The sequence below is a fragment of the Canis aureus genome, chromosome 2 (assembly GCF_053574225.1).
Source record: "Canis aureus isolate CA01 chromosome 2, VMU_Caureus_v.1.0, whole genome shotgun sequence".
Classification (NCBI taxonomy): Eukaryota; Metazoa; Chordata; class Mammalia; order Carnivora; family Canidae; genus Canis; species Canis aureus.
The window spans coordinates 14,893,780-14,914,443 of NC_135612.1; the positions used below are offsets into that span (position 1 = coordinate 14,893,780).

The 20,664-nt window shown below is 37.2% G+C and overlaps 1 protein-coding gene and 1 pseudogene across 18 annotated transcripts in view; both read left to right on the forward strand.

Moving 5' to 3' along the window:
• MCTP1 (multiple C2 and transmembrane domain containing 1) overlaps positions 1-20,664 on the forward strand; it is a 536,343-nt gene that overhangs the window by 326,657 nt on the left and 189,022 nt on the right. For 10 of the 18 annotated variants that reach the window (XM_077864453.1, XM_077864460.1, XM_077864400.1 and 7 more), the window contains 3 exons: positions 2,355-2,432; positions 7,367-7,537; positions 10,462-10,592. In XM_077864453.1, coding sequence (XP_077720579.1) covers positions 2,355-2,432; positions 7,367-7,537; positions 10,462-10,592 — 380 coding nt within the window. The remainder of the gene's footprint in view (positions 1-2,354; positions 2,433-7,366; positions 7,538-10,461; positions 10,593-20,664) is intronic. The other 8 variants (XM_077864385.1, XM_077864415.1, XM_077864407.1 and 5 more) reach the window with 1 other exon arrangement.
• On the forward strand, positions 19,165-19,890 carry LOC144293421 (U1 small nuclear ribonucleoprotein C pseudogene; annotated as a pseudogene).

Consider the following 20,664-nt stretch of genomic DNA (forward strand, 5'->3'; position numbering starts at 1 on the left):
ATTTAGATAAAAATCTCAAAAAAAATATATGAGTCAAACCCAGGATGTAAACTTTCTTTACATCATTGGTGGAAACCAGTATATTACTTGAGAAACCAATAGGATTACAATATATATGATAATTTTCTAATATTTTATATTTTGAGCAAACATCGTAAAAGCTTAAGAACTTTTGTTTGGCGACAGTTAAGTTTAGAGATGGTAGTTAAAGCATCTGAAGTAAACATAAATACCTTCCTGACACCATAGGTTGTTTCAAGAAGAAACAGAAATAAGAAAGAAACTTTAAGGATAAAAAACAGGAGAATTTCTCTAAGGATTATAGTGCCGTGAGTCATTTTCTAAGAAAAAGGGGATCAAAGCTTTATTATTACATGAGGCACTTGAAACTAGGCTGGACAAAGGCCTGGGAGGGTTTTCTGTAAAGGCAATCCTTCTTTGAGAGGACTGTAGAACAAATCTACTTGTTGGACTTCATCACCTAGGTGCAATTCACTAGAATAAACTCAGCAGGCAAAGGAAAAGATAGAACATGCCTGTGCCTGGGATTGAGCTAATAATTGCTCCACACTCCAGGCTTTGCAGCACAAAACAGCCCTTCTAGGCTGTCATTATCTCTTCTTTGTAGTGTCTCGTGGATCATTTGATTAAATAAAAGCATGTGCGCCTCTGTGCTGAAAATAGAGGTGAGCTGACTCCACACACAGCTATTGTAAAGACACAGTGATGTCTTTCACTCCAGTTGCACAGGGTCTGGGTCTCATTTGGAAGGATTAGGTTGTATACAGGTTATAAGTTCCAAGGTAACAAAAGCCAAGGATTATTTGCACATATCAGGGAGAAGATTAATAGGACCAATTGGTTTTTAGCCACATGTTAAATCTAGATAGATTTTTGGGGGGCGGGGGGGTTTGCTCTGTTTTTTAAACCAGGATCTGGAATAATAGGATCTGCCTTCTATTAGTGATCCAGTTTTTCAAGGAACTGAATTAATAAACTTTAATAACCAGAATTGAAATCTAGATGTGTTCTCAATTTACGTATGAGATTCTACAATTTCACCAACCTTATTAATGTTACACCATAATTCATTATGGAGCACAGTCAACTCTCATATGCTTTACTGAACAATATAGGCTAGAGTTATTACCACCTACCAACTTTTGCTTCCTCTGAGTCCCTGAATAGATTTTCTCAATAATTTATACCCATGAACATATTTTATTTAAATAGGAGCCAAAGTATTTCAACAAATCCTGTATATTATTTCCCTTTTTTTGTTTTTGTATTATGAACTTTTTAGGCTTTGTCCAAAAGCCTAAGAAGAGATATACCAGGGAAAATCATCAATTAGGTATCAGCAACCACAGATTAAAATCTCAACCTTGCCAATCACTAATCATTTGGCTTTGAGTAGGGTATTTATCATCTCTGTGCCTCAGTTTCCTTACCTTAAAAATGCCTATTATGAAAACCACTGGAGTATGAAAACCCTAGCACCTAGTAGTTGCTCAATACATGCTTATTTCTTAGTGTATTGTCTAAACTATCTTTCAGATTGGCCGCATCTCACCCTCCCCATTGGTGTTGTCATCTCATGATAATACTACATTGTATGGAAACTGTCTAGATGCTCTAGTCATTTAATACAAACTTGTAGCTTATCATGATAATTTCCTTCTGGTATTTCTTTCTGAATCCATCTCTTGCTGTTCATGGTCTTAGTAACAAAGGGACATTTTTGGTTGCTTTCTTAGGCACAAGATTAACAGGGAAAATGGGGCAAATTTCATGGGGCAAAATTTCTGTTATTTTAGAGATATCGCTTGAAACATTACAAAAGATTAGCCCATGGGATGCAGTTAACATGATCATACTTGTTGCCTATCCATGGAACACGTATTCTTCTGGGGCCTTATCACTTCTTTGACATTGGAAACAGTCTCCAAAATATCCTGAAGCAGCAGTGTTGGGGAAATAATTCTTTCCATGATTTCTCTTGCTCTGTTTTCTTCTCTCTGCCACACTCATTAACAAAAATCTGAAACCACTCTGGCAGAGTCCATCATCATTCAATCTCTGTCCTTTATTTTTTTGACCACTTAGCAATATGCCACTAGAGAAAATGGTGGCTGGAAATTATATTATTGCATTGGCATTTATCTTCATTGTGCTAGAAGACATTTTCTGATGGTGACTTAGGGAGCCTATACCTGTGTGTGTGTGTGTGTGTGTGTGTGTGTGTGTTTCAAATAATGTGTTTTTGAAAAGTAATGCTAAACGCTGATTGAAATGAGGTGTTGCTAGTGGCACAAAGCTTTCCTGTACAGCTTTGATCATTCATCTCCATCCAGACGTGCAGCAGGCCTGCTCTTCCTGTCCTGGGTTTCTGCAAAGCAGAGTTTCAGAGTACTTGTTACCAAAATGCACAAGTAAGTTTGATCATTCGGTTTGTTTATTCCTTCTGAGCTTGCATGAGCTGTGAACTCTCATGGCTGATTTACTGTCCTGAAAACCCATTCTTTATCCTAAACGCATTATACACATGAAGAGGAATTGAATCTTGAATTCCTTTTCAAGGAATAATATACATAAACTAATACTTTCTTTAAAATGCCAACTCACCCATTCTAAAATCTTACTAAGGATATATGTCATTAACTAATTGCCTCAGAATTTGAAGTTGGTATTGATACCTAATATCTTGATATTCTTTATTAAGTCTGAACTTAGATGAATATTCCTTATGAGAATGATCTCAAACTTCAGCTCATGTGAGAATCATGTGGGACACGTGTTGGAGATATATATGGGAGTAGCTCTGCTCCACAAGAACTGAATCACATCCAGGAGGTCAGGCCCACTGATTTCAACAAATTGCTGCTAAAATTTGGGAATTCCTCCTTTAAAAGTTCAAAGGTTATTTCTTCCTTTTGCAGTATTGGGTCTTTGCTTTGAAGCTAGGCTGTTTTTCCTTTTACTTCTTCCTTCTTTCTTTCTTTCCCTCCTCAAACAGAATTGTTTCAACAAGGGCATAAATGAAAACAATTATGTTACCTCAAATAACTCAAATACCTTTAGTTACCTCAAATAACTAAATCCACTTCTGATGTGTTAATCTTATTGAGGGATATCTTGGATTTAATACTCCTTGCCATTTAGGTGCTCAATAAGTAATTTTTGATTGACTAATTATCAATACTTCAATTGATATATATTATTGAAGTATATCTTATGTGGGAAAAAAACCATTAAAGGAAGAAAATAATAAACAAACTTCACGTAATTGTGCAGTAGGCTCCTGCTTATCTCTTTAAATTCTCCAATATCCAGGCCAACCTGCTTTCCTAATCAGTACATTTAGAAACAGGACTAGAAGGCTCTAATTAGCATATATAGTATCCATGCAAGAGGGTGGATAATGTTCACATTTATAGTAACTAATAACAGTAATTAGAACATAGGAGAGCCTTGGGTGGCTCAGTTGGTTAAGCGTCTGTCTTCAGCTCAGGTCATGATCCCAGGGTCCTAGGATCAGATCCCGGGATCCTGGGATCAGGCCCTGAGTGGGGCTCCCTGCCCAGCAGGGCATCTGCTTCTCCCTCTCCTTTTCCCTCTCCTCTCTCCCCTGCCCCTGTGTTCTCTCTCTCAAATAAATAAAATCTTGAGAACATAGGTCAGTGCCCATGACCCTTAGAACTTTTAAAGCAGGGCTTCCCACACTTGAGCATGCATCAGAATGACTCTGAGTGAGGGCTGAGTAAACCAGAGCTTCTGATTCTGTTGGTTGGGGGTGGGACTGAGGAATTTGAATTTCTAGCCAGTTCATGAGTGATGGACACTGATGCCAATGGTCTGTGGCCCACGCCATGAGAACTCTGCTATACAGAGGAAGGAAACTGAAAACAGAGCAGCAAGTGACTCAGCAAGTGCCTTGAAGAGCATTAACGCTAGTGGGTTTCAAAGTTTCTTTTTTCTTTCTTTCTTTTTTTTCTTTTTAGTTGTGGAAGTTCATTTGTCAGCATCCCTTCAATGAGCTCCCTGAAACTTTGATTTAAAAAATTAATAAACGTGCTAAAGGGCTATCTTAAGAAGGTTAAATCTTTTTTTGTTTATGAAATATACTATTTTCTATTTAGGCCCCCCGAACATAGACACCCCCGGTCCCTCCTTAACTTCCCGCCCCTCCACACACACTCTTACTACTCTTAACAGTGCTCTTACTACATTTGGAGCTCTGGAGCACAGTCTGGGGAACGATAGGTAAGAAATGAGGCCCAGAGAGGGAGCAACATGCCTAAGTCACATAGCAATTGCTAGAAAGATGCAAATGGGTCCTTATGTTAAGTCACTGTCTCTCCTAGTGCTGGTAGTGTCAGATTATATCTTCCTCCTCTATACCTTATAATTTTATTTCAAATTCCTACTCTTCACACTTAGACTAAATATTTATTTCATGACTATGCAGTTAATCAAGTCTCAAATGAGTGAAGGAGCACTTCTTTTTAAAGAAGTATCATTTTTACCAAAAAAAAAAAAATATTGAAGACAGAAAAATTCCTTTTAAAATGATACTTGGTTAGTATTCCTTTGAGAACCCCCTTTTCCTTTTAACCTTTTATGCAGATTACCTTAATTCCCACATTCATTGACCCCATATGTGTACAGAAATATTCTCTCTCGCCCTCTCCCTTGGCTTTCCAACTCATTTTAGGAATGTTCTTTTAGGCTATAGGAAAGCATTTTGTGACTAATGGCAGTAAGTAAAGCCTCCATTAAGTTCATTTTATTTCTGTGGAAGCATGGAGGATCCCATGGAAAGCATCCTTTCTCCTTCCCACCCTGTAAGTAAAGTTCTTGTCCTCATGTGAGAAATGTAAGGAGGGGGCATGGTACCATCCAAGAAGTTAACTTAGCATTGCTACTTGGAAGTGCCACATAGCCTAGATTGTACCCACATCTAATTTGATTGAGTGCACCAGGTATGACTTCTACGTCTAGAGTACCTAGAAAATGTTATTAAGTCTATCCAGCAGCAAGCTGAAATATTGTAAGTATGAATACATGTGCTTGTATAATAGAAAAGTAGAAGGTGATTTCATGTATTAACCATGCAGGAAAATCTAAACTAGTTTCAAATATAACAACTCACTTACCTGGAATATTATAGGAACCTTAGGAACATTATACTTAAATCATGATTACTTTTAAACCTAGGAGAGAGTCTCTACCCCAAAGAGCAATATTGGGAGAAGTTCAAGGATAAAGGTCAGAAATACAGGGTTCTAGGCACAAATCCAACACCTATTAGCCCCAACCACACTGAGTCTCAAATTCCTCATCATTAAAATGGAAATAGCAGGCCTTGTCTTCCTACTTCAGAGAGTTTTAGTGGAAATCAAGTGATATAATGCACACATACACACTTTGAATTCTACAGCTCCATGTAAATGGGTTGTTATTAAGTCCTTGGCCTTTGCTAAGATAATTATTTCTTCTTACTTGCCAAAAATTCACTTTTTTCTTTCCTCCTTTGCCACTCATATTCCTTAACAAAACCTTCAGACCCGAAGTTTAGAATCTGTTTCTCTAGAGCCTGTAGTTGGAGGCAATCTCCAGAGCAGCAGAAGTGGTCAGATAGAAAGATAGATAGATAGAGAAATAGATAGAGTAAGAGATAGGGAGATAGATGACAGATAGATAGATAGATAGATAGATAGATAGATAGATAGATAGATAAAAAATACAGTTATCTATTGTGTTGTATATTAATAAGTAGCTTGAAATCTTAGAACCCCTTCAAGGTCACTTGGTGCAATAAACTTTTTTAATCTGAGAAGTCCTTGATTCAAATAAAATCCAATGTAGAAACTCAATGTGTAAAACAGATGAGAGCAGAGGGACTCCAGCTGACGTGGGTCATGGAACCTGTGGAAGTTACAGGTGCTCTGTGAAAGTCCATTGCACCCAGGACACACTTGAATACTGTTCTTGTTGCTCACAGAGATGAGGGGTGTGTAGGCACAGTCCTGTGTTGATGTTGATAACGCAGAGCCACCAGGCAATGTTGTTTTAAATTTGCTGATCATTAAGGCAAGGGAATAGGCAGTGTGATTTAGAAAGATTTCCATTAAAATGTTCAAATATAAAAAGTATTGTCTTTTGAAGAATGTAGTACTCATTCTTCTAATAAAAGCAACCTGAAATGCATTACTTTTGATAATGATAGATAAAAATGGCTATAGCATTGGTGTGAAATGAAAAAAACGCCAGGAATTGAAAGTGAGAAAGGGAGGTCTACAAAATAGGCTATAACTTTATAATGCTAATGTAGAAGGAATTGGGCTGAAAGTGGAGTTAATCTATAATTTAGAAATGGAGTACTCTGAGATGGAAAGACATGTTGAATTCCTTCATGAAATGATTGTAAGTGAAGAAAACATGCTTGACAATACGAAAGAAACAGCGGTTTTTATAGGACCGCTTGGTTCTGAATCCAAATTGAAAAAAAATTAACATTTTAGCTACTTTGATTTGTTGTGTGTGCTGTTTAGCTCAAAGAGATCATGTAGCCATTTCTGGGAGGCTTCCTAATTTTCAAAAATTGTGACTTCATTCCCTGGCTTGAACATTGTGATTTAGAATTGAGCATAATAAAAATTATTAAGGAGAATGTTCAAGTACTAGAATGAGAAGTAATTTCAGAAACATACCTGCCAATATAAATCACATGTGTAATTTTAAAAATTTGTGATGCAAGTTTCAGCATAAGTGAGACACCTCACATGGGTGTATTGATTTCATTTTCTGTTCTACAGTACCTTGTCTAGTGGGCTGAAACTCCATTGTCTCCTAAGATAGCAATAAAGAAGTTTTTTAATTGTCTGAACAGAACTCGTTACTAATCTCACAACTAAAACCCACTAGTAAAACCAACTTATAACATGAAAAGGATTTTTAAAAAACCATTACTAATTAAAAACTAAATATAACAGTGCAGATGATATAAATGCCTTTGGTATTTATAATATTTATTTTTCACATATTTGACACTGGCATATTTGACCATAGGCAAATATTCTCTGATATTCTTGAAGTATCTACATAATATGATTTTAAGAGTTGGAAAACTAGACTTTGCTTTGAGTCTTCACCTCTTCTACACCTTAAATTTATGAGATGATAATTTCACATTTATAAATGGTTTTATAATTTAAATAATAATCTGTAAATTATTTTTATCTTTTTAAAATTGTAACTACCTGCTTTTTTATTTTTAAAATTTTTTCACAGGAGAAAGGGTAATGCCAAATGAGGCATTTAGTTTAAAATTCAATAGGCTAACTCTGTTTTCCTTTACCAAAAGTTTCAGACCCAAAGTTTACGTCTATCAGACGTACACAGAAAATCGCAGCTTTGGAGAGGAATAGTCAGCATCACATTGATTGAGGGACGAGACCTCAAGGCAATGGATTCAAATGGGTTGAGTGACCCCTACGTGAAGTTCCGGCTTGGGCACCAGAAGTACAAGAGCAAGGTAACCACATCTCTTTTGTGTTCCTCTCAGTATTTGGAAGGCAGTGGTTGGTTAATAGACATGCTTTGGAGAAGAAAACACTAGATGCTTTTTTAAATGCTTAACAGAACTTCTTTTGAACATCATGTCAGCAAAGCAGACCAATAACTGAACTATTGCATTTCTTACTTAATGTGCTCTGTGACCTTGCATAAACTACTTCCTGTCTCAATTTATCTATAACACAATAGTTGAAAGTATCTCTTTAAAAAAAAAAAAAAAGCTGGAACAAACCTATGTTGATGCCTGCACATAAAGTGCTCAAGAGTGTTGGTTACTATTATTATTACAGTTAGTATTGGTATCAGTTCTGCAAATAGCATTATTTAACCTCCCGTAAAAATCTTTATACGTAACTCTAAAACATTTTCTTCCAACAGACTTGCACCAATGCAGATTGCAAGATTTTTCTCTCTTATTTATTTAGAAAACAAAGGGCCAAATTCCTGCTGACCATACTAGCAGTGTGTCATGGGGCAGGTTACTCCATGCCCCAATTTCCCCATCTGTAAATATGAGAATTAAAATAATGACTACTGGGGGGATCCCTGGGTGGCTCAGCGGTTTCGCACCTGCCTTTGGCCTAGGGCGCGATCCTGGAGTCCCAAGATCGGGTCCCGCGTCGGGCTCCGGCATGGAGCCTGCTTCTCCCTCTCCTCTGCCTGTGTCTCTGCCTCTCTCTCTCTCTCTGTCTATCATAAATAAATAAAAATAAATAAATTTAAAAAAATAATAACTACTGAAAATAATAAAGTTATTGAGAAGATTGAATAAATACATGTCATCCACATCGAGGGCTTGTTTTGCACTGCCTTGTCCATAATAAATACTCAGTAAATGGTAGTAGCTGAAAGAGTGGCAGCAGTAATAATAAGTATATTGTGTAATAACAATTATATTAGAAATAATAATATATTAAATAATCCTATTAGTATAATTATTGATAGAAGTAATGATAGTAAAGGTCATAGTGGTCATAGCTATATTGGGGGTACAATATATTGGGTTATCGAAATATAACCTTTATGGGGCACGTGTCTGGCTCAGTCAGAAGAGCACACAGCTCTCAATCTTGAGGTGGTGAGTTTGAGCCCCACACTGGGTGTAGAGGTTACTTAAATAAATAAATAAAAACTTAAAAAAAAAAAAAAACAAGTACAACCTCTTTAATGGCCAGCTTTGCTGTATGGTAGTCATCACTTGGAACAAGTCATCACATCTGTCTTGTATTAAAAATCACATTCTACTTTGATGGGGATATCTCACTTTGACATTATCATTTTCAAGAACTTTTGATAAATTGCCTACCTGTGTTCCTTCTTGCACTGGAAGTTTTCATCAGTAACCAGGTAGTTAGAAACATCACAGAGCTGATTCGTTAGTAGGCAGTGAGAACTGCTTGCAGGCTGATTGGCTACCTTATTGAGTGCCCACATGGAGAGGGAAGGCATCACTTCTGACCTGAAGGAAATCATGTAAGGAAGATAATCCTAAAAAAGGAAACTGAAAAATTAGACTCTTAATGGCCAAATAAGTAAGACAGACCATTCTCCCAAAATACCATAGAAGTGTATCTGAGCCCAATAATGAGAGATTTGAATTATCATAGGATCCATCTAGTGCCATCTTTTTTTCTTCTATGCACTTAATAACATATTTTAAAGAAACTACTGATTCCAAAAATAGGTACCTATGACCACTTCTATCTTGTCCTTTATCAATTAACATCATTTCCCTGTTCTGGTAGGCTTAAAACATTACTTATTTTTATAGTTCTGCTCTTTAGGTGTGAAATATGAAACCCAGCTATGGACACGTGTCTCTCTTTGCTCTTTCTTTCCATGATATATTGCTGATTAATTTCAGATTATGAACTTTAAAAATTGTGATTCATTTGTATTACCTTTGCACATAACATACTTCATTGCTTTCAAAGTCTTTACATCTGAAGATCTCGGTCTCTTATACATTCAGAAGAGAAAAGGCCACTGTCTGACCTCTTGCTAAAAAGAAAGACTAGGGAAACAAATATGAATGTTGTTTAACCCACTGGTGAACGAAATTTCAAAGCACATCAGTATGAGTCACTTTATTCATTGATATCTTATCTGGATTATGTGCGGTTACAAAATTGTACTTCTGATATCTATCTTGTATTTGCAATGTAGAGATTATACACACACATTCGTATTAATTCACAAACATTTTTGACATATTGTTTTGGGGAAAGAGACCCGAAACTCTAATCAAAGACCTGAGTCACAGTCTAGATACTGTAACATCAGTGACATAAATTCTAGGTCTCATTTTCTCCAGATATAAAATGGGGATGAAACATCAATGCTATAATTCTAATATAAATGTTTGCCTGACCAACCCAAAGTTACTTGCTCTTTCCTCCTACTCCCATAGATCTTTATTGTGTAGTTTTTATTCATGTATTCGGCTCAGAATTCTCATGTGTGTGGGGAATAAAGGGGGAAAAAACCCTGGAAATCCACATCTTCCATTATTATGAAATGACAGACTGCAAGTTATGTCTTTGTGCATTAACTGGTTATGTAAAATAAATGCTAGTATCAAAGTGAGCTATTTCACTTATAGACTATTTGCCTTTTCTGTATAATTCATATGTCTCATCTCTTATTCAAGATGATGAAGGGGTGCCCTTTGGTTTTCAGGACATATCCTTGAGGGTTCCTTCAGATGATAGGCATTAAAGATGCTAGAGATTTAATGACTCATTTCCATCATTTCTGGAAGCTTTTGTTCAAATCTCACACATGCTTTTCTAGGTAGTACCTTACTTTTTATTTAAGGCCCCAATTTAAAAATTTTTAAATAGCTGATATTAATGAGACAATAATTACTTTTTGGTTTTCCAGATTATGCCAAAAACTTTGAATCCTCAGTGGAGGGAACAATTTGATTTTCATCTCTATGAAGAAAGAGGCGGAATCATTGATATCACTGCTTGGGACAAAGACGCTGGGAAAAGGGATGATTTTATCGGCAGGTTTGTATGATCTGGTATTTTTGGTTCACTCTAGAGAGGGTGAATGTTGTTAAAGGGATCTGGTTATTGTCATTGATCTTTACCCTTTTGAAGGAAGGGATCTGACCATGGTAAAGCAACGCTTGGGTAAAGTGAAAAAGATTTGAAGACTGACCAGTAGGTGGCAGTTTTGACCAGTTGATGGACAGGCTATATGATTTGATATCTCAAAATTTTCTCTCCAGATGTCAGAACATTGTATGTGCAAGTTATGGGAATTGAGAAAGAGGAATCTCATTTGATGCAAGATACTTAAACAAGTAAACAAAGGGCATAGACCTTGTCTGTAAAGGGAGCTGAGATAGTATTACTTTTCACGAAGTATATTGTGAGACCATAAAATGCATTGTTTCCTATAACTCCCTACAAGGTAGAGAATCTTTATAATCTCTTAGGAGTTCATAAATCTGTAGAGTTCTCAAGTTTTAGTGATGGAAACATGTAAGTGAGGCAGATCCATGTCAGTCTAAGAATACAGGGAAGAAAGGAGTATTTTGAGGCCTAATGACATCTCTCCACAAAGACAAGGTTATTTTGAGTGGCTGCTTGAATTATATGAATTATTTTCTTGCTTTGAAATCTATTTCTATGTTTTGATATGTATGTGCCTTTGTAATAAAACACAATGAACCCCTCCAATACCAAATTAAAGCATGGTGTACAGAATAATTTGTTAGTTTAGAATAGTCTTAACTTCACTGTAGTTCACATGAATTCCAGTTCCCTAAACAACCAACCTGAAGAAATGCATACATACTAATAATAATCAAGGGGATTTCATGCTAGAAAAGCGAGAACAGGAATCCATCCCAACATGTTTATCTCCTTGTTTTTGTTGTTGTTGTTATTCTGATATATATATATTTTAAACAATAGTTTTCTTTATAGGATCATGAAGGGAGAGGTTAAAGATTAGCTTCTTTTAACCCATGATGTTTTTTACTTATAAGACAAAATGGAAAAAAAAAAAAACTATTGTAACCTAAAACTGTGTTATATTTCAGCCCGTTTAAAAGGACAGGCCTTCTTTACATATTTTTTCCCTCTAGAAAAACACTATTTTCAGAGTTTCCTTCAAGTTTCATCTTGTTCTCCTGGGGATACATCATCAGTTTAAGTAGCTTAAGTATACATCTGTTAATACACTAAATACATTTCATTATGATTGTATGTCTATGTTTCTGTCTCCCTCAACATGCTATGAGCTCATTCAAGTAGGTGCTGTCGAGATGTTCCTTGAATAATTAATTCGTTTTCATAATTTATAGCAACATTAGCCATATTTGGTAACCATAAGAGAATCAGAAGGACTGTCAGGTGTAACTTGCTACCTCGGTCTCCTTACTTTACATTCATTCTTTCTTATATTAGCAAGATAAGGAAATAATTGCTACAATGTGCTGCCTTCCTGTACTTCTGGGTCCATATCACATGAAGTACATCTTCTCCCTTTTCCTATTGTTTTCCCATAATAACAGATGTCCTTTTATGTATTTTTTCTTTGAAAATAATTTCCGAATTTGGAAATTATGACAGTTTCTCTGACCATCTGGTACTGATCTTTCCCTTTTCTTCACCTGATAATATTATGAATTTTTCAAGGGCATGGCTAATTATATTATGGAAATGGTTGACAGAGAGGTGGACCTGTTTATCCCATCTCACCTTATTTCTCTGGGTTTATCCATAGTTCAGCAAGTTTTGAGAGAGCAGTAACAGCTGGCTGATCTGAGGAAAATAGGGGTTGTTCTAGACAACTGAGGGAGCTAAGGAAGTCTACAAAATTTGAGAGAGAAGAAAACCATTTTTGGAACTTTGTAGTTGGTGAGCATGTGGAGGTGCTAGGCAAGTGGCGTGCCTGAGTGGGAATGGAAGCTTTGTGCCCTTTCCCCATACCTTGCCTGGGTATCTCTTCCATCTGGCTGTTCCCGAATTATCTCCCTTTATAATAAACTAGTAATGTGGTTGGATGTGTATTCTCCCTTTTTATTTTTTCTAGATGTTGGAGGTGTTACTGCCTACGTATAGTTTCTGGGCTTTGCCTGGATTGTTAGACAAGTTGTTTATATTCATGGTTATTACACAGGAGAACCCAGCAAGCAGAATCAAGGAGCCCTGGGCCCTATCACCTGTGTTATCCTGATGGGTACAACTTTATGCTCTGCTTTCCAGTATCTTGGTTGTATTAAAACTGACTTGAGTGATGAGTTCAAATGCTACCACTAAAGAGTTAATAGGGGTTTTTTAAACTCCTTTACTTTGAATGACTGACTTTTATTTCAAGTTACATTTTTCTCTAAATATAATAAAAACTTACCTGGCATCAGCCTCACTTTTTGAAAAATCCTTTTTTGGTCATATGCCCAAACATAATGGCTTATAAAAGCAATTTGAGCCAAAAAAACCTTAAGATACACAAGAGTACAGGTGTAGATAAGATGACTCCTAGGACAGCTTTGGACTATCAGTTAAAGCCCCTTTATATAATAAAGGGAGTTACTATAAAATTTTGAAGTAATAACAAATGTTCAATAAAATCTTTTTGTACACTAACTGCTAATTTAACCAAGATGCCTGTTGCAGAACAAGGAAATGACTATGGTAAATAATTTCAAATCTATTCAGTGTCCAGATATCACTAGAAATGCTAGATTCCTAACTTTGTGCCTATTAAATTGTACTTTAAACACATCCTACCACTGAAAAGCAAGGTATTATTGCATCTAAGTGGTAGGCAGAGTAAAGTGTTTCTGTGAAGATTGGGTGGTAATGGTGGAAATAATGTAGATTGTAATAGAATTCCTTGGTTCCTAGAGCAGCGTAGATGAGAATTGACTTCAATTCCATTAAGTGAGAGTTCTAGGAGTAAAGTAGCAAGAGTAAGCTCATTGTGGTCCTCTGCCTTGTTTTGCAAGCTATCATTGCACCATTGCATGTTCTATTAACTTTTTATTATTTGTTTAGAGATATTTGTTACATGTAACTAATGTAAATTTAAGGTGTACAGCAGTTAATTCGATACATTTATATATGCTGATATGATTGTCATTGAAGCTCTAGTAAGCACCTCTATCACATCCCATAATTCTTTTTTGTGATGAGAATAATTAAGATCTGTCTTTATTAATTTAAAAATTAGAAACTATTCTGGGAGTTGGCCAGTGGTTGGTGAGTAAATTTAAAGTTGGCCATGAAGGATAATACTGTCCCTTCAATAGCTAATTACTTTTTTTAAGGATACTATCTAAATTCAATCCTAAATATGAGAATGCTTGTATGGATTGGATTATCTACATAGACTAGCCTGTTGTGTTAGAGTTTTGTTATTGTCCCACTTTATTTTCCAGTTTGGGCTCCATATAATGATTTTTGAAAATGTATTTTGTAAAAATATGCTCAATAACAGGGTTTTTTTTTTTTTTCATTATAAAGACAAGGCTAAAAAAAAAGACAAGGCTGTGAAGGAAAAGGCCACTTGCAAATTTGGAGTGTTGATATCAAGTGAAAAATATTTAATACTGAACACTACCCGCTGCCATTCTCATTTGAACCCACGCAGTCAGGCTTATGCCCCCAGCAATCCACCAGAACTGTTCTTGTCAAGGTCACCTGTGACCACCAAGTTGTTAAATACAACAGCTAATTTTCAATCTTCATCTTACCTGACTCAGCAGCAGTACTGGGCTTGGCTGATTGCTTCCTTACCTTAAAACACGTTTGTCACTTGGCTTCAAGAACACCAGATTCTTTGTTTTTCTTTTACCTCATCACCTCTTTCTTCATGGTCTCATTCACAGACTTTTCCTCATCTCCCTCCTGTTTTAGCTCTGGAGAGCCTCAGGGCCCACTCCTTGGGCATCTTCTCCATCTACACCTGCTCCTGTACTGTCTCCATCTACTTTTCTACTTTCCATACTGTCTGAGATTGATAATGACAAACAGCTCCACTTCCTAACCCTTCTCTGAGCTCCAGATTCCGGGCCATCTGCCTGCTAGATATCTCCACTAGAATGTCGATAGACTTCTCCAGTTTAGCAGGTCCAAAGCCAAATTTCTGACCCTCTATATCCCCAAATCTGCTCTTCCTTTCAAATTCTCCCTTATTTGTTGATAATGCCAAAAAACCATGGAGTCCCATTTGCTTCCTTTCTTTCTCAGACTCTTATCAAATCCATTAGCAACCTACCAATTTTTCCTTCAAAATATACTCAGAATCCACTCCAGTCAGTATCTTGATCTTTATAATTCTGATTGAAGCCAGCATCAGCTCTCATGTGGACAATAGCCATAGCCTCCTGTTCTTCTTTGCACATAACACAAAATAATTTAACTCCTCTGCTCAAAACCCTTCAGTTTTTTCCCATCTTACTCTGGGCAAAACCTGGGTAAATCCTTAGAGTGGCCTATAGTGCCTCATGTGATCTATCCCTGTTAGCACTCTGCCTTGACCTTCTGTGCTCTGTCCCTCCCTCCCTCTGCCTCTGTTCCAGCCTCTTTGCTCTTCCTCAGGCACACCAGACACCCCCCTACCTCATGACCTTCCCCTCCATCTGTAACGCTCTCTCTTAGGTATCCATCTGGCCTGCTTCTTTACTTTCTTAGGTCTGTGTTCAAATGTCACATCAGGGTGGGGAGCATCCATACAGACCCTATTTTAAATCCAAATCCCCTTTCTTTGACATTCCCTTTCCCCTATCCTGCTCTGCTTTTCTCCATAGAAGTAATCACCATTTGACATGTATGCATTTCACTTACTTATTTTATCATTTGTTTCCCACCACTGGAATGTAATCTTCATGAGGGCAGAGATTTTTGAGTGTTTTGTTTTTGTTCACTGTCCCACCCCAATGCTTAGAAAACTATATGGCATATGAGAGATGTTTAGTAAATATTTGCCAGATTTTAACTTAACGACCTGAAGTTTGATTTAATCCTGGAAATTGTGGCTCTTCCTTCTCTTAGTTGACCCTTGATTGATGTGAGCTTGAACTGCACACATCCTTTATACACAGGTTTTTTTCAGTAAATACAGTACTGGAAATGTATTTTCTCTTATGATTTCCTTAATGACATTTTCCTTTCTCTAGCCTTCTTTACTGTAAGAATGTAATATATATATTACATACAAAATATGTGTTAATCATCTATTCATGTGATCAGTATGGCTTCTGGTCAACAGTAGGCTAACAGTAGTTAAATTTGGGGGGAGTCAAAAACTATACACAGAAGTTCAATTGTGCAGAGGGTTGGTTCCCCCCGCCACTATATTGTTCAAGGGTGCACTGTAAATATATAATTTGACAATAGGTGTTAATGCAAAGGCAATTAGAACAACACGACTTAGTGGCAGGTACAAAATGTCAGTGTATTTCTATATAACTCATAAAGGGAGAATTAATGAGTTAGAGTGTGAAAGTATCTGAGTAATACTTTAAAAAATACTCAAGTATTGCATTTTCTTTAAAAAGCCTATACATTTACCAAGATACTTATAACTTCACCATTATAATAGCCATGGAGTTAATGCCCTCTGGTAAATTTTACACAAAAATAATTTTCCCATGAGTAGAAAGAAATAATGATATGGGGATACCTGAGTGGCTCAGTGGTTGAGTGTCTGCCTTTCAGTTATGACCCTGGGGTCCTGGGATCAAGTCCCACATCAGCCTCCCAGTAGGGAGCCTGCTACTCCCTCTGCCTATGTATCTGCCTCTGTCTCTCATGAATAAGTAAAAAAAAAAAAAGGAAAAAAAACCACAATAATATCAATGTCCTACGATGAATAAGGCACTATTATATTAGCTCAATATGAGGGGATAACAAGAGTGGGTCATATTATGTCAGCTTTGCAGATGCAAAAAGTGAGGAGGAAGGAGATTTAGAGGTTGCTCAGCTAGAATGAATCTGAGGGTGATTGAGTGAGATTCAAATCCAGAACTCCAGACTCTAAAGTCCACATGCTTTTTACTTTGGTCTTGTATTCAAAATGCTCTGAAGCCATTAAGTGCCCAATAAAATGCCAAAGAATCAGTAAACCGACTTAGGTGGTACACACAATAGTGCAAGTTTGAGCAACAAATTTTACCTGTCGCTGAACTATAAACTATCAAGTGAAGGTGAAATAATGTTAATCTGCATGTAATTATTTAACTTTCTGATCACCTGCATTTTGGCAGGCAAGACGGACTGCCACCTTTACGATAATCAGCTAATAAATCCTCATGATTGTTACACTTTTATGCAGAGCAGTAATCTGAACAAATTGGCTGCTGACAGCTGCGGTAAATTGCCAAGAATGAGTGCTGTCAGAGAACAAGTTGTTTTTATGAACGTGCAGAATGAGTAAATCCTGTGTCAAGCAATTTTATTCAGTTGGAGTTATTTGCAATCCAATATAGCAAGATTTATAACATTATTTATTAGTGTGCAAAATGCTTGTTTATCTTTAAAGTGGCATTGATTTGGGGTACATATATTTTAGGTTGGTGAATTGCTACCGACTTTATTTGTTGTCTTGTTATGAGGACTGAGACATTGGTTCTGCCCATGACAACAAAGTGCTACAGATGTAAGCGTCGCTGGAGAGCTCTATTTCAACAAAATTTTTGTTAGTGATGTTTGATTAGAAAAACTTATTCCAAATGGGCAAGTTCTGGATAAAGAACAAATGCTTCCAAATTCTACAACCATAAAAATAAATCTGCGACTCTGTGTGTAATGCCGCTGGAAGGAGAATGTGGGATGTGTACATGTAGTTTGGCAAATGGGGAAAACAACCTTTGACTTTGGATAGTAACCAAATTAATGTTCTCTGAAGGTTGAAGGTCATTGCATTGAACACTCTGCAGTCCTGATTTGCAACATTTCTTATTTGTGATACCAATTCTCCAATGACTCTTACTTCCTGCATAGAATGGAAACAATCCTCCTGCATCAGGAATTTGAAAGCACGAAGACAGCTAGTCAGAAAATTCTAAACTGAAGAGAGTTTTTTCATGAAATCATTATATTTCACCATTTTTCTTACTAAGGATTGAGTGAAATATTTCATTAGGGAGATCGACAATATTTAAGGAGAGAATGGAATGTGTCATTGATTCTCATCTTGGTTTTTCATAAAATCAACCCAAGCCAAATATATTAAGATTTCAATCTATTTTCTTTCATGGGTTGCTATTCCTTTTTTCTGAAGATTTCTTGCGACAGTTTATACTCAATGCAGTGTTGCTTATACAGTGGGCAGAGTTTCCAAAGAGTTTTCATGCACCACCGTGTACATATTAAATCATTTACCACTGACCTTCGAGTCAGTGAATAGGGAATCACACAAGTTTTACCAATGTAAAATATATTACGAAATCTCAAAAAGCTTCATAATTTTATTGTTAACTTTGGTCAAAATATGTAAAATATATGTTTTTTAAAATCCCGCCCGACACCCAAGAAATTTTGTAGAGGCTTGTCTTCCTGTTCCAAAGGCTGTGTTTTTAAATGTCTTCCTAATCACGGTAGCTTCATAGTATCATTAGCTAATGCTTGAAAGCACAGCACACACTTGTAAGTTTATTGTTAAAGTAGATGTAAATTTCTATTGCAAATATTACTCCTTATAATTTGGGGTTGTTTTGGCTGCATTCTTGCTAAATCTGATTCTACTGTCATTGGTTCATAAATCAGAATGTAGCTGACGTGGAGCTCTGCATATTCTTGTTTATCATTCTGCTCACTTGTGCTTGTTCAATTAGCATTATCTTCAATCCACAGTTTCTTTACTGGGATCTTTTAAAGCCAATTGTCCATTTTGTGAGGATTAGTTCAGTTAAAACTAGATTATATAATCCGTAAATCCACTTAACAAGGCATATATGAACTGCAATTCAGTGAAAGCAAGTCAGCAAGTAAGGGGGCTACTGTCAACCCCTCTGTGTTATGCAGCTCCAACTCTTTTCTTAAATACTTGCTGGCCAGGAGTGACATATCTGATGCATGGGCCACCTGTGTAAATGCACACCTTCGATATTTATAAAGCTTGATTCCTGTCCTTTTTATAAATTACAAAAAAATCGAAATAGTCCTAACATTTGCCTCCTCCTGCACCCCAGCCAGGGTGCTAAGCACAAGACTCTTTCATTGGGGAGAAATACCGTTGGTCACTGGTTCAGAAATGGCAGATGGAGAGCTAAGGGAGAATAAATGTGGTAAGAACACTGAAATTCTATTCTTTGAACTCCAATGTCACCAAGTAAATGTGACATGTTTCTTTCATGTGGCTAAATGAATGCATACAGTTTTTAGAAAGCACAAAGAAGTTAAAGCCTTTGTATGGAAGTCAGGAATGTTCCAGTTCTTGCCATCATTTAATTTCTCTGAGTCTCAGTTTCCCCATTTATGGATTGAGAGAAAGTAGCTCTGAAATCTTCAGTTTTGAATCTGTTTTGATTCTTCTATTGATTGATTGATTGATTGATGAGTTGTGTTCAGCAGGGTAGTAAGCTTTTAAATTTTCCAGTATCAAACCAAGGCATATGTGACAATAAAATCACACATTATATTTAGATAGTACTTCCAGGCGGGATAGAGTGGCCAATGGCCTGCAGAGCAACATGCCTAAGTTTTATTGTGACTACTGCAACACATACCTCACCCATGACTCTCCATCTGTGAGAAAGACACACTGCAGTGGTCGGAAACACAGAGAGAATGTGAAAGACTACTATCAGAAATGGATGGAAGAGCAGGCTCAGAGCCTGATCGACAAAACAACCACTTCATTTCAACAAGGAAAGATACCTCATACTCCTCATACTCCATACTCCTTTGCAGGGGCAATGATCCCACCTCCCCCCAGTATCCCGGGTCCTCCTCACCCTGGTATGATGCTAGTCCCCCATATGTGGGGCCCTTCCATGATGCCAATGATGCACCCTCCTCCTCCTGGGATGATGCCAGTGGGACCTGCTCCTGGAATGAGGCCACCTGTGGGAGGCCACATGCCAATGATGCTTGGGCCCCCAATGGTGAGACCTCCTACCCATCCCGTGATGGTGCCCACTCGGCCAGGAATGACTTGACCAGACAGATGAGGAGGGACAGGAACCTCTTTATATTCATTTTATATTACTTGTTCTACTTCACCAGGAGATCATGGTGCTGTGACTCTGGGTGTTTTCTAACAGCATGACAAGGAAGACCTGCTTCCACTTCCTATCAAAGAGAGAATAGTTTTTTCAGTGGAGTAGTGGGACAAAAAAAAAAAAAAAAAAAAGGCAATTTTCATTTGTATTGTGGAATGTGAAAATAAAATTGTCAACTGTTTCAGTTAAAAAAAAAAGATAGTACTTCCAACTTTTCGTAGTACTTCCTCATCCACCCGTATGTTCTTACAACTCTATGTGAAGAGAAAATATTTTTAAAAATTTTATTTTATTTTTATTCATTCATTTTTTTAAACAAAGATAGATAGACACATCATCTCAGGCAGAGGGGTTGTCCAAACACAAACAGGTAAGCCCTAGCATGGATAGAGGGAGAATCGCAAGCTGTCTGGAATGGCTTCAGTAGTAAGTGTGAGTCAGCAAGTGACACACAGCTGGTAGTAGGTCATGAAGGGCACCATTGCCTTACTTAGGGGATTTCATAGGTAGTGGGAACCTAGGAGAGGAACATGGTCAGGTTTGTGCCTTAGACATCTGAAACTGAGGGGATTGAATTGTATCAGTCGTTTTTGCCTCAACCAGATTCCCTAAGAACAGAGCTTGAGGCAATGATTAAGTGCTCATACTTCATTGGGAGGTACAATAGCCAGCGCTGACAGTGAGAGAGAAAGAGCATAAAGCAGGGAAGAGTAGGAGGCAATGCAAAGCTGTTTCTGGGTGGTGGTGAGGGGGGAAGGTTTCCTGTATCTTAGAGGTATAGCTGGTTGCTGTGCACCCATTTGGCCGCTTGTGGAGAGGCAATATGGTGAATCATAATTTGAAGCACTTTGGGAGCAGGAAGAAGGTATGGGGAGTTATATTCCCATTTCCTATTCCAC